Raw genomic sequence first — 12577 nt, 5'->3', positions numbered from 1 at the left:
ATCTTTTCCCCCCTAATATTTGTTTTTTGTTTTTCTCAACTTCAAGTGGTTGCATCCCCAATTCTAGCTGTGGCTCGCTCATTTATTTACCTCCTTTTTCTCCCAAAGGCTGCTTTAAACTCCCAACGTCCACACGTCTCCCTCTTTCACAAGATGTGGATCTGTAAATATTATTTGTTTTTCATTTAAATAAATGTCTCTCATTTTTACGTCACTATTTATTTACAATAAATAAATCCCCCGGATTTTATATTACTAGTACATGGTTTCCTCCATTGTATATATATACACACACGTATGAGTGTTGATTAAGGCAACCTTGTGTCTCACTTTCCTCAGCACATTGGATACACCAGCAACTGGGAAGCTGAACAACTAAATCCAAGCTTTTCCCAACAAAAACTATGGCGGCCTCCGTCGAAAACCGCCAGTTCCGCCACGAACTTGGTGGTTCTGCCGCTGGTGTTGTTCGTTCCTTCAGTCCTAACCACCGGCGTTCTGATTCACCCATCCGTGGATACAACTATCCCGCTGCTGCTAGAGAGTTTATGACGCCTAAGAAGCTCCCCCCTGAGACTTACGATTCTAGTGAGGATGAGGAAGATGAAGGACACTATCGTGATGCCATTAAAAAGTCCAACTCCGAGTTGGAAAGCTCCGTTTTTGATTCAAGAGATCAGGGCACTGCGGATCAATGGATCGAGCGCAACCCATCGATGGTTCGACTCACCGGAAAACACCCGTTCAACTCCGAGCCACCTTTGACTAAGCTCATGCAACATGGGTTCATCACCCCTGCTCCTCTTCATTACGTCCGCAACCATGGTCCGGTTCCGAACGCCACTTGGGAGGATTGGACGGTGGAGATATGCGGTTTGGTTAAACGACCTGCGCGTTTCAGTATGGCTCAGCTTGTAAACGAGTTTCCCAGCAGGGAGTTTCCGGTGTCGTTAGTCTGCGCCGGAAACCGCCGGAAAGAGCAGAATCTGACAAAACAAACCATAGGGTTCAACTGGGGTGCTGCCGGGATATCGACTTCAGTTTGGAAAGGGGTGCCATTGGTGAGCATCTTGAAAAGATGTGGGATTTACAGTCGGAAGAAAGGCGCGCTCAATGTGTGCTTCGAGGGGGCGGAGGATCTCCCCGGCGGCGGTGGTTCTAAATACGGGACCAGCATAAAGATTGAGGTTGCAATGGATCCGGCGAGGGATATCATATTGGCTTACATGCAAAACGGGGAAAAGTTGTTGCCTGATCATGGATTCCCGGTGAGGATGATTATTCCGGGATGCATCGGTGGAAGGATGGTGAAGTGGTTGAAGCGGATCATAGTAACGACGCCGGAGTCGGAGAATTATTACCACTTCAAAGACAACCGTGTGCTGCCGTCGCATGTGGATGCGGAGTTAGCCAACTCCGAAGGTAATTCATATATACAGTATTTTTATACGTATCTTAATACCCATCTTTGTATCACATCTTGAAAAAGATGATGATGATGTTTGTGAATATGAATGTGAATATCATATGAGTCTGTCACGTCAGTAAGATGACGTACATTTCTGGCTCTAAAATTAATGATCCATATAGAATCAGTTTCTGATGAGTTTGTCATAAATTCATGCATATCAATATCAATAAATCATTTATTTTATGATTTTGATTATTAATTTGATTATGATTTTGATATGAATTAGGTTGGTGGTATAAGCCAGAATACATCATCAACGAGCTCAACATAAACTCGGTGATTACAACACCTTGTCACGAAGAGATTTTGCCTATAAATTCATGGACTACTCAAAGACCTTACACCTTGAGAGGCTATGCATATTCAGGTAATAAATTTAAATTATTGTTTTGTTTTTTAATCTCTCACTTGACATTTCGATATTACTTTTCCCTTTAAAAATACACTCAAGTAAAATATACGAAATTTCTAATGTCGCATTAAAATATATTCAATGAGATTCCGTGTTTGAATTATTCAATAATTACCACTTGTTACGTTCACAAAAGAATCACATCTACTTTAGTTTTATATTACGTTTTATACAAATAATAAGACATCAATTGTTTTTTATAGCCTCGGGCCACCATATACTTTGTATTTAGTAATCTTGATTTTAGTTTGTTAACTTTAGTTTATTCTAATTTTTATGTTTTTTAAATTAATTAAAAGATATTTTAAGAAATAATTAAATAATAAAACTTTGTTTAATGGACACTGAATTTATAAATACTGTTTCTACAGTAAAAAGCACACTTCACATGGGGATGACAACTTGCAAGTTTCAAATACTACTTTTCGTGATAAAAGGAATATTTTGACTTAGTTAATCTATTAACTAGTTGATTATTCTAATTTGGGTACTTATAGCACTAATAACTAATTCTATTTTTAAGAGCACCAAGTGGTAGACTACTAAATTAAGTAGCACCTCTATATAGATTTTTTCCCTTTTTTTTCATAAGCAAAAACAAAACACGCTTTAAGTTAAAACATCGTAGACAAGATGACTTAATATATTAATTTGAAAAGTCAAACAATATATTAGTCTCCAGCCTCCAAGGGTTTAGGATATATAGGATTGACTTTAATTAATTAAGTAAGTAAATTAAATTGGTTGTTTCACAGGAGGTGGAAAGAAAGTGACACGTGTCGAAGTAACAATGGATGGAGGAGAGACTTGGAACGTTTGTACATTGGATCATAAAGAAAAGCCAACAAGATACGCCAAATATTGGTGTTGGTGTTTTTGGTCGCTAGAAGTTGAAGTTTTGGACCTTCTTGGTGCCAAAGAGATAGCGGTACGAGCATGGGATGAGACCCTCAACACCCAACCAGACAAGCTTATTTGGAATCTAATGGTAACCTACTTACTCTACTTTTTCATCATATATTTATATTTCTTTTTGAGTTTAATTAATATATACAAAATGAATAAAAAATATTAAAGATTATACACTACAAAACATAATATTGTGTTTGAAACAAATTAAAGTAGCAAGATAATGAAGATACTTTACTATTTTTTTATAGTTAAGGCTCTCTAATTGTTTTTTAAATGTGGAGTTCACATCTTGATTAATATATATTTTTTTGTTGTTTATATATGCATACATAGGACATAGGATGTACTTGTCGACCATTATCTTTTTTTACACTAAAAATAGTAAATAAATAGATAGGATTCGTTATATTATTACATCATTGGAATTGTATGTCGTCACGAGATATTTGTGGTTGGTCTTAGGATGACCTTTTCGTTTTCCTCTTTTAAAGGTTTCCTTTTTGACTTGGTTCTTTAGCATAATAGCATCTTCATTGTACACCCCATAAATTGTTTTGTGCCAAATCCGAATTATATATACGTGTAGAGCATTAACTACGGTATTATCTTTTAATAATCATCAAACAATTAAATAAACACACTTACAATCTCATCATTAAAAGAAAAACAAGAAAATCATAATGTATTCTACTACACTTATTAAAGCATTAGATTCTTTTAATACGCTAAAATTATTTTTCCATTGTATAAGGTTTACATAAAAGTAAAATACAGAAGATAAAGGTATTTTCATTATTATGTCAATTTCGTAACCAAACTGTCAATATATTTTTATTATAATATTAACAAGTCTTAATAGCTCAATCAAGAAAAAAAATACTTAGATATTTAAATAAAAAATGATGAAATATATATCATAAATTAATGAAATATACATATTATTCTGGATTTTGTCGGTTTATACTTAAATCCATGTTTGAAGCCAAACAAATATCAAAATTAAGTTAACAACATATTTCATTCATCACGCAAAATAGCTAATAATTACATTAAATTTATGCAGGGTATGATGAACAACTGTTGGTTCCGAGTGAAAACCAACATGTGCAAACCACATAAAGGCGAGATCGGCATTGTCTTCGAGCACCCAACGCAACCAGGAAACCAGTCCGGTGGATGGATGGCGCGTGAGAAACACCTTGAAATTTCAACAGAATTAGCACACCCAACTCTCAAGAAGAGTGTATCATCTCCATTCATGAACACCACATCTTTAACCTTCACCATGTCCGAAGTCAAGAAACACAACTCCGCTGACTCTGCATGGATCGTCGTCCATGGCCACATCTACGACTGCACTTCATTCCTTAAAGATCATCCAGGTGGCAGTGACAGCATACTCATCAATGCCGGAACTGATTGCACCGAAGAGTTTGATGCAATCCATTCAGACAAAGCCAAGAAACTGTTGGAAGAGTACAGAATCGGTGAGCTCATAACGATGGGTTACAGTTCGGATTCTGCTGCATCATCACCAAATAACTCCGTCCATGGTGCCACTAATTACATCACGTCACATTTAGCCACAATCAAAGAAATTACGCCCACAAGAAACGTAGCCTTAGTCCCTCGTGAAAAGATCCCATGCAAACTTGTTTCAAAAACATCTGTTTCTCATGACGTGAGGCTATTCCGGTTTGCTCTCCCATCACCGGAACAAGTTCTTGGGTTACCGGTAGGGAAACACATCTTTGTATGCGCCACCGTTGATGATAAGCTTTGTATGAGGGCATACACACCAACAAGCACCATTGATGAAGTTGGCTACTTCGAGTTGCTAGTTAAAATCTACTTCAAAGGTGTGGAACCTAAGTTTCCTAATGGAGGAATCATGTCGCAATATCTAGAGTCAATGGAAATAGGTTCTTCATTGGAAATCAAAGGTCCATTGGGTCACATTGAGTACATGGGAAGGGGGACGTTTTCAGTTCATGGCAAACAAAAGTTTGCTAGGAAATTGGCCATGTTTGCAGGAGGAACGGGGATCACACCAATATATCAAGTGATGCAAGCGATCTTGAAGGATCCGGAGGATGATACAGAGATGTATGTGGTGTATGCAAATCGTACAGAAGATGATATATTGTTGAGGGAAGAACTTGATGCATGGGCAGATAAGTACGGAGATAGGGTGAAGGTGTGGTATGTTGTTGCTAAGTCGATAAGAGAAGGGTGGAAATATAGTGAAGGGTTCATCACTGAGGATATCATGAGAGAACATATTCCGGAGGTTTCTGAAGATACATTGGCTTTGGCTTGTGGACCACCACCCATGATTCAGTTCGCAATCAATCCTAATTTAGAAAAGATGGGTTATGATATCAAGAATTCTTTGTTGGTGTTTTAGAAGTTCATGTTGCATTGTTATATTGGAGGTCGGTTAAATTTTTATTTCAAAAATAAGAAAAAGGTCATATATGTACATATACTTGTATTTGTAATCATGTTTCTCTTCGAGGGAACTTATTAATAGAAAACATAATAATTTAAGTGTCTTTTAAGTTATCCTATTAAACCAAGTCTCTCACTCTCCCCCCTCCGTCACTCACTCATCCATAATTCAAATAGCCCCAACAAATATAAACACACAAATATTTTATGTTTATAACCATTGAAGGGCAAGGTGGGGAGTTCGACTCCTATTGGTGGTCACTAATGGGGAATTTTCCTTTGGAATCTCATTAAAAAGGGTAAGAGTTTGCAATGTAAAGGAGTTCGAACCCGGACTTCCGTTGTAAAAGGCGGAAGGGTTTCCGCTTGGTATATGCCGTTCCAAAAAAAAAAGTAATTAATTAACCTGTAATTCATTAAAACTGGTTTAATGATCAGCTAATGTTATCAAAGCAATAATCTTACTTCTCTTTATAATAATATGAATCCTAATTGTACAAGTAAACAATTATGGAATGGAAAGCTAAAACACTACGTGTACTTATTTATATTGACTAGTTTGAAATAGTGATTCTGAACGACTTCAATAGGTTTTCAAAACCATTTTAAACAAAGTGGAAAGAATCCAAAAGTTTTTAACAATCAAATAAGTTGTCAAAAATTCTAAGAGGGTTATCACAAACCATTTCAGAGACTAAGTATTAAACATAGTCCGCACATTTTTGAAGCCATGAAATATTCAGGAGTATGCGATTATCAATCCTGGAAGCAACGCCTCATTCATCACATTGGTTCTGAAAGTTAAAGACCCCTTTAGTATTGGGGATCATCGGCTGATAAACTTCATCAGTTCTATTTATAAAATTATTTCAAAAGTTCTTGCTGATCGGCTTAAGAATGTAATAAGCACGGTCATTAGTTAAGAACAATCGACTTACGTTCATGATATGAACACTCTTGATGGACCACTTGTCGTTAATGAAGTCATCACTTGGGCTAGAAAGAGGAAAAAACAAATGTTCATCTTCAAAGTTGATTTCGATAAGTCTTCTGACAGCATTAGTTGGAAGTTTTTAGACAACATTATTCATCTCATGGGGTTTGATAATTAGTGGATTAAATGGTTATTTTCTTATTTAAACCCGGCTAAAGTTTTTGTCCTTGTTTATAGAAATCCCACTAAGAAGTTCAAGCTTCAAAGGGGAGTTAGACAAAGATATCCTCCCCCCTCTTTCTTATTTATCATTGTTGTCGAAGATTTAAAGATTGCTCTATCAAATGCCATGGAAAAAGGAATATATAAAGGGGAAACTCTTGCGAACAGTGGACTCACCATCTCTCTTTTTCAATATGTGGATGATGTTATTTTTTGGGAGAGTGGTCAAAGGAGAATGCTTTTAATCTTTTGAGGATCCTGAGGTGTTTTTATCTTGCCTCTGACCTCAAAGTTAATCTTTCAAAAAGCAAGGTTTATGGGACTGGTGTTAGTAACACTCAAATTGGTGATATGGAGAATTGGTTAAATTGTAGTGTTGTTGAGTTTCCTTTCATATACCTTGGTACACCGTTGGATCTAATATATATGAGCCAAAAATCAAAATGGGTGTCCTTAAACGATAAATTTAACAATAAGCCCTCAAATTGGAAAGCTCGAAATCTTTCCTTTGGGGGTAGGCTTGTTCTTTGCAAGGCGGTTTTCAGTGCCATGCGTTCATACTTGTTCTCACTTTTTAACGCTCCAAGTGGTGTTATTAACCGCCTTAAGAGTATCATGTGTATGTTTTTTGGGGTGGTTCTTCAGATAAAAATAAAATTCCTTAGACTGCCTAGAAGAAAGTTCTTAACTCGAGAGCCAATGCTGGCTTAGGCACTAGTAGTCTCAGAGCGTTCAACTATGCTTTACTTGCTAAGTGGTGGGGCGGTTTAGAAATGATAATAGAGGAATATGGCGTGATGTCATTGTTGATGGGTTTTAAGCAATACGACATTCCTATGGTGCACATGCAACCCTATTTGCTTTGGATCTAGGTTTTTCTCAAGTTATACATGAAAATTACCTTTCCAAAGCAAAACCCTAATCTAGCATACAATAGAACGAAATCTAATCATATTAGGGTTTAGATGAATACCTTTCTTGTTAGCTAGTAGTAACAAGCAATACTCACTTCAATTCCTTGAGCTTCAAAAGCCTAGTGCCCCAAGCGTTCCACCTCTAATGGAGTTACAAACACCACAAGTAAAGAATGAGGGAGAAGGAGTATGAAATAGGCTAGGGTTTCTTCTAAGGAATCTAGTGGCCGATTTCATGAGCATTAGGGTTCCTTTTATAGTTAAGGGAATTAGGGTTTTCAACTGGAAACCCTAATTCCCTTGCTTAGGCCCTAAGTAATCCACAGACCCCCATATGATAGGCCTTGGACGAAAACTCTATGGGCTTCCCATAGATTTTCATCCACTCCTTATCAATAGGATCCATTAACCCAAACTATAACTATCAGTGATTACATAATCAGTCCCCATTCTTTTAATTAGTTTCTTTTGATCACTAAATTAATTTCTGATCAATACTAATTAAATAATATGATTTCTCAATTAATATATTATTATTATAATATATTAATAAACCATTAAATAACCTCTTATTCCAAAATTCATTATGTCCAGTTGCTATGGTGAAGGCAACCCAAAAGGACCATGGTACTATCAAATCAAGTACATACCAATTATAGTTATGGACTTAGACACCTAATCCAACCGTCTCCCACTTGGATAAGTCTAATAACTATAACTGAAAATATGACTTCAAAATTTGATTAGCAATCGTGGCTCTTAAAAGCCATTATCGAACTTTGACCTAGTTAATGAAGCATCCTTTAGATAAGGGATCACATAATCCACCGTTCTGCAATATATCGTGTGGATAAAGACATGGAACATAATCAATCTTAATGTCCAACAGTTTGTTTCCCGACTTCTGATTTGTTTGACGTAGAACTTAATTGAACACATCAATTCATCCCTAATCGGGCCCGACACATAAGTCAACACAAAATCATCGAGGGGCCCAAGATATCGTTTTTACCCTCCTAGGATATAAGAAACATATAAACTTTGATTTATATGCTTGTACTATTTTCTCATCAAATCGTACAAAACAACACGTTTTATAACATCAAGTTACTAATGCGTTTACGTATTATTAATATACAACCAACTCGTAAACAACAACTCATATATCTCGGTTTAAAGATTATACGCTATTATCGTCCCACAATCACTCGTGACAAATTCCATGAGCGATTCATATGAGCGTGGGTTTAATCCAATACTCAAATCTTATTTCAAGAGCACTCATGAACGTTGCAACAAAACTTTGCTATGTCTAAACACTTAGACAATCTACAAACCAATTCATGACAGTCTAACCTTAACTTACTCTCAAAGTATGATCGAGTGTGGATGATTTGAACAATCCAATTATTCTGGAAGTAAAACATGCAAAAGTGAAACAATTATAAACAATCGACACAAGATAGTAAACTTTTACTCATAAATAAATCTCCATTACTTAATCATCAAACGTCAATTACATTTATCTATTACAAGTTTCTAAACATCTATCTAATCATTAAAACTAATATCGTTCTTCAGACCAATGTTCCTCACATACTGTAAGTGCTTAACCTTGCTCAGACCCTTTGTGAGGGGATCTGCTGGATTCTTCTCTAATGATACCCTCTTGACTACGAGGAGTCCCCCTTCTACCCGATGTCTGATGAAGTGGTATTTTCAGTCGATCTCTCTGGATCTACCATGATCCCTTGGTTCCTTGGTCAAGGCAACCGCTCCTTCGTTATCACAGAAAATCTCCATAGGCTTCTTTATGGATGGTACAATTACAAGGTCTCCAATGAAGTTCTTCAGCCATATTGCCTCCTTCTCCGCTTCGCTAGCTGCTTTGTACTCTAACTTGTACGTTGAATCAGCCACGGTCTCCTACTTGGAACTTTTCCAAGTAACTGCTCCTCTATTTAGGGTAAATACCTAGCCCGATTGAGAGCGGAAGTTATCTATGTTGGTCTGAAAGTTGGTGTCACTATACCCTATCACTCTCAAGTCATCACTCCCACCAAGTGTACGAACCCAATCCTTACCCCCGTTTGGCATGTCACGTGAGTTCTTTGACCTGAGGGATGGAGGACCGGCCGACCGAGCCCTACCGGTCATGGTGAGACGATTACGGGACACCGGCGACCTTGCTCAGGGCACTGCTGATCAGGTACGCCAGCTGTGGACTAGGGTCGAGCGTGCGGAACAGGAGAGGCGTGACGTCCTTCGGGAGTTTCACATGAGGCAGGTAAGGTGGGAGTCTCGACTTCATGACGCAGAACGCTTGGTGGCTCGTCTTCAGGGAGCATCCACATCCTCGGCACCACCTCCGGATGCAGCTCGTCACGGTTAGGGATAGACTTATCATAGTAGGTCATTAGGAACTATGCTATGTACTCCGACTCTATGTTTAAGTGACTACACTACTCATAGAGCCGCTATGCTGTCGAATTAGTGTCACTCATGTATGCTCTTACGAGCAAAATTTTCATGTATCAAATGCGGATAATATTAATAAAATTTTACGTGTTTTGTTACGATATTACAAATTGCTATGTGTTGAGAAATTATGATTGAATGGTCAATGGTAGTAGTGTTTAAGTTCGTACCATGCACCTAGTCAGTAGGATCACGACCTCACAGAAACCACATACCCTCAACATCTTTCCGTTTTGTGACAAAAAGATGCCTCTCCGACCTACTCGCGGAAACCCAGGACCAACCCCACCTGAAGTTGACTCAGCCGCGTTCCAGGCAGCTGTATCTGCAGCAGTCACTGCAGCGATTGCGCAAATTCATCAAGGGAACAATGGAGGAGTCAATGGGCAAGGAGCCGGAAGTTCGAACAACGGAATGAATCAAGGACCCACCAAGACATGTACCTACAAGGACTTCACAAACGCTAAACCACGAACTTTCAACGGCACTGGAGGGGTGATCACTCTGAAGTGATGGATTGAAAAGGTGGAATCGGTATTCGAGATATGCGATTGCCTTGAACAGATGAAGGTGAAGTTCGCAGCCTGCACTTTTGTGGACCAAGCACATACTTGGTGGAACGGACACGTGGAAGCCATGACGCTCCCTGTAGCCAACTCTATACCATGGGCAGAAATGAAAGAGGTGTTAATGGCTGAGTACTGCCCGCGAGGCGAAATACAGAAGATAGAGCAAGAGCTATGGAACCTCACTGTGCAGAATGCGAATATCGATGCCTACATATCGAGATTTAGTGAACTATCCCTGCTGTGCCCAGGTATGATCACATCGGAAGGAAAGAAGATTGAGCGCTTCATCTGGGGACTAACATCACCCATTCAAGGGAATGTGATAGCTGCGAACCCTGAAACATTTGACAGCACGAAGAGATAGGCGAAGAGGCTGTATGATCATAACAACAAGAAGGGCGAGAAGCCAGTGGAGGCTGAGAAGAAAAAGGAGGGTGATGGCAAGAAAGGGAAGACCAACAAGAGGAAGGGATGTTAGGGCCCCGAGACCTCTAAAAAGCAGCAGATAGTGGCAGTTAACACTGTCACCGCACCGGTTCCAGCCACACCACATGCTCCAGCCTCAGCTGCTTCAAATGCTTCAAGATCCTATTCCGGTAATCTTCCCAAATGTAATAAGTGTGGTCTCCATCATCACGGCGAATGCAGGGAACTCCATTGCACCAGTTGCAACCGAAGGGGACACACTGCAAGATACTGCAAGAATTATCCTCCCCAGAATCAAAATCAGGGAAACAACCACAACAACAACAACAACAACCACCGCAATAACAACAACACCAATGCCGGCGGCCATAATGCAAGGCCTAGCCACACCTGCTTCGGGTGTGGAAGGACGGGGCATTTCCGCCGAGATTGCCCTAACAACAACAATTCAGGAAACAGAGGAGCAGGAAGGATGCTGACTATGGGTCAGGGTGAGGCAGTTCAGGACCCCGCAGTTGTGACCAGTACGTTCCTCCTAAACCACACTTATGCATGCATCTTATTTGACACCGGATCAGAGCGAAGTTTCGTAAGCGAGAAGTTTAAACATTTAATAAAACAACAACCCCAGAAGCTAAATGAAACCTATACGGTGGAAATGGCCAATGGGAAAACCGAATCCACTGGGGAAATCTACATCGGATGTACCCTAACCCTTAACCAACACGTCTTTCGAATAGACCTAATGCCAGTGTCAATTAGGAGTTTTGATGTGATTATCGGCATGGATTGGTTAAGCCCCCACCATGCTGAGATTATGTGCCACGAGAAGGCCGTTCGCCTTCGTCTCCCAAATCACGAAACCCTGGTAATTTACGGAGACAAATCCAACATGAATCTTCGCCTCATCTCGTGCATCAAGGCACAAAAACATCTACGAAAGAACAACTTGGCATTCTTGGCTCACATAGTGGATAAGACCAAGGAAGAGACTAACATCCAAGATATTCCGGTAGCGTGTGAATTTCCAGACGTATTTCCTGAAGATCTTCCGGGAGTACCCCCAGAGAGACAGGTTGAGTTCAGAATGGACCTCGTTCCAGGAGCAACTCCTCTCGCTAAATCACCCTATCGGTTGGCTCCTGTTGAAATGCAGGAATTGTCCAGCCAACTCAGTGAGCTTCTGGACAAGGGATTTATCCGACCTAGCTACTCGCCATGGGGAGCTCCAGTGCTCTTTGTCAAAAAGAAGGACGGATCTTTTAGAATGTGCATCGATTACAGAGAGTTAAATAAACTCACTGTTAAAAACCGCTACCCACTTCCACGAATCGATGATCTATTCGACCAGCTCCAAGGAGCTAGTTATTTTTCTAAAATAGATCTACGGTCCGGATACCACCAACTCAAAGTCCGGGAAGAGGATATTCCTAAAACCGCTTTCCGAACCCGCTACGGACATTATGAATTCTTCGTAATGCCCTTTGGTCTAACAAATGCACCTGCCGCATTTATGGACCTAATGAATCGAATCTGCCGACCGTTCCTTGACAACTTCATCATTGTGTTTATCGATGACATACTCGTCTATTCTCGAAGAAAAGAAGAGCATGGCCAACATCTCCGACAAGTCCTAGCAACTCTGCGATTGGAAAAGCTTTACGCCAAACTCTCTAAGTGTGAGTTCTGGCTCCGGAATGTGAACTTCCTAGGCCACGTTAGCCAAGACGGAATTCATGTGGATCCCTCTAAGGTCAAAGCCGTGGAAGGATGGGCAACTCCGACCAC

General features: G+C 39.5%; 1 protein-coding gene across 1 annotated transcript; it reads left to right on the top strand.

The window, feature by feature from the left end:
- The first annotated feature begins 294 nt into the window (after positions 1-294).
- LOC145009000 (nitrate reductase [NADH]) lies at positions 295-5350 on the top strand. Its single transcript, XM_078967649.1, has 4 exons — positions 295-1422; positions 1698-1838; positions 2639-2871; positions 3859-5350. Exons 1-4 carry the CDS (start codon positions 405-407, stop codon positions 5200-5202), a joined length of 2736 nt encoding a protein of 911 aa, XP_078823775.1. The 5' UTR covers positions 295-404; the 3' UTR covers positions 5203-5350.
- Positions 5351-12577: the final 7227 nt, after the last annotated feature.

The sequence above is a fragment of the Lactuca saligna genome, chromosome 8 (assembly GCF_052625555.1).
Source record: "Lactuca saligna cultivar CGN05327 chromosome 8, ASM5262555v1, whole genome shotgun sequence".
NCBI classification, from domain to species: Eukaryota; Viridiplantae; Streptophyta; class Magnoliopsida; order Asterales; family Asteraceae; genus Lactuca; species Lactuca saligna.
Note: the sequence above shows the minus strand (reverse complement) of the source record. Positions and strands in the feature narration are given on the sequence as shown.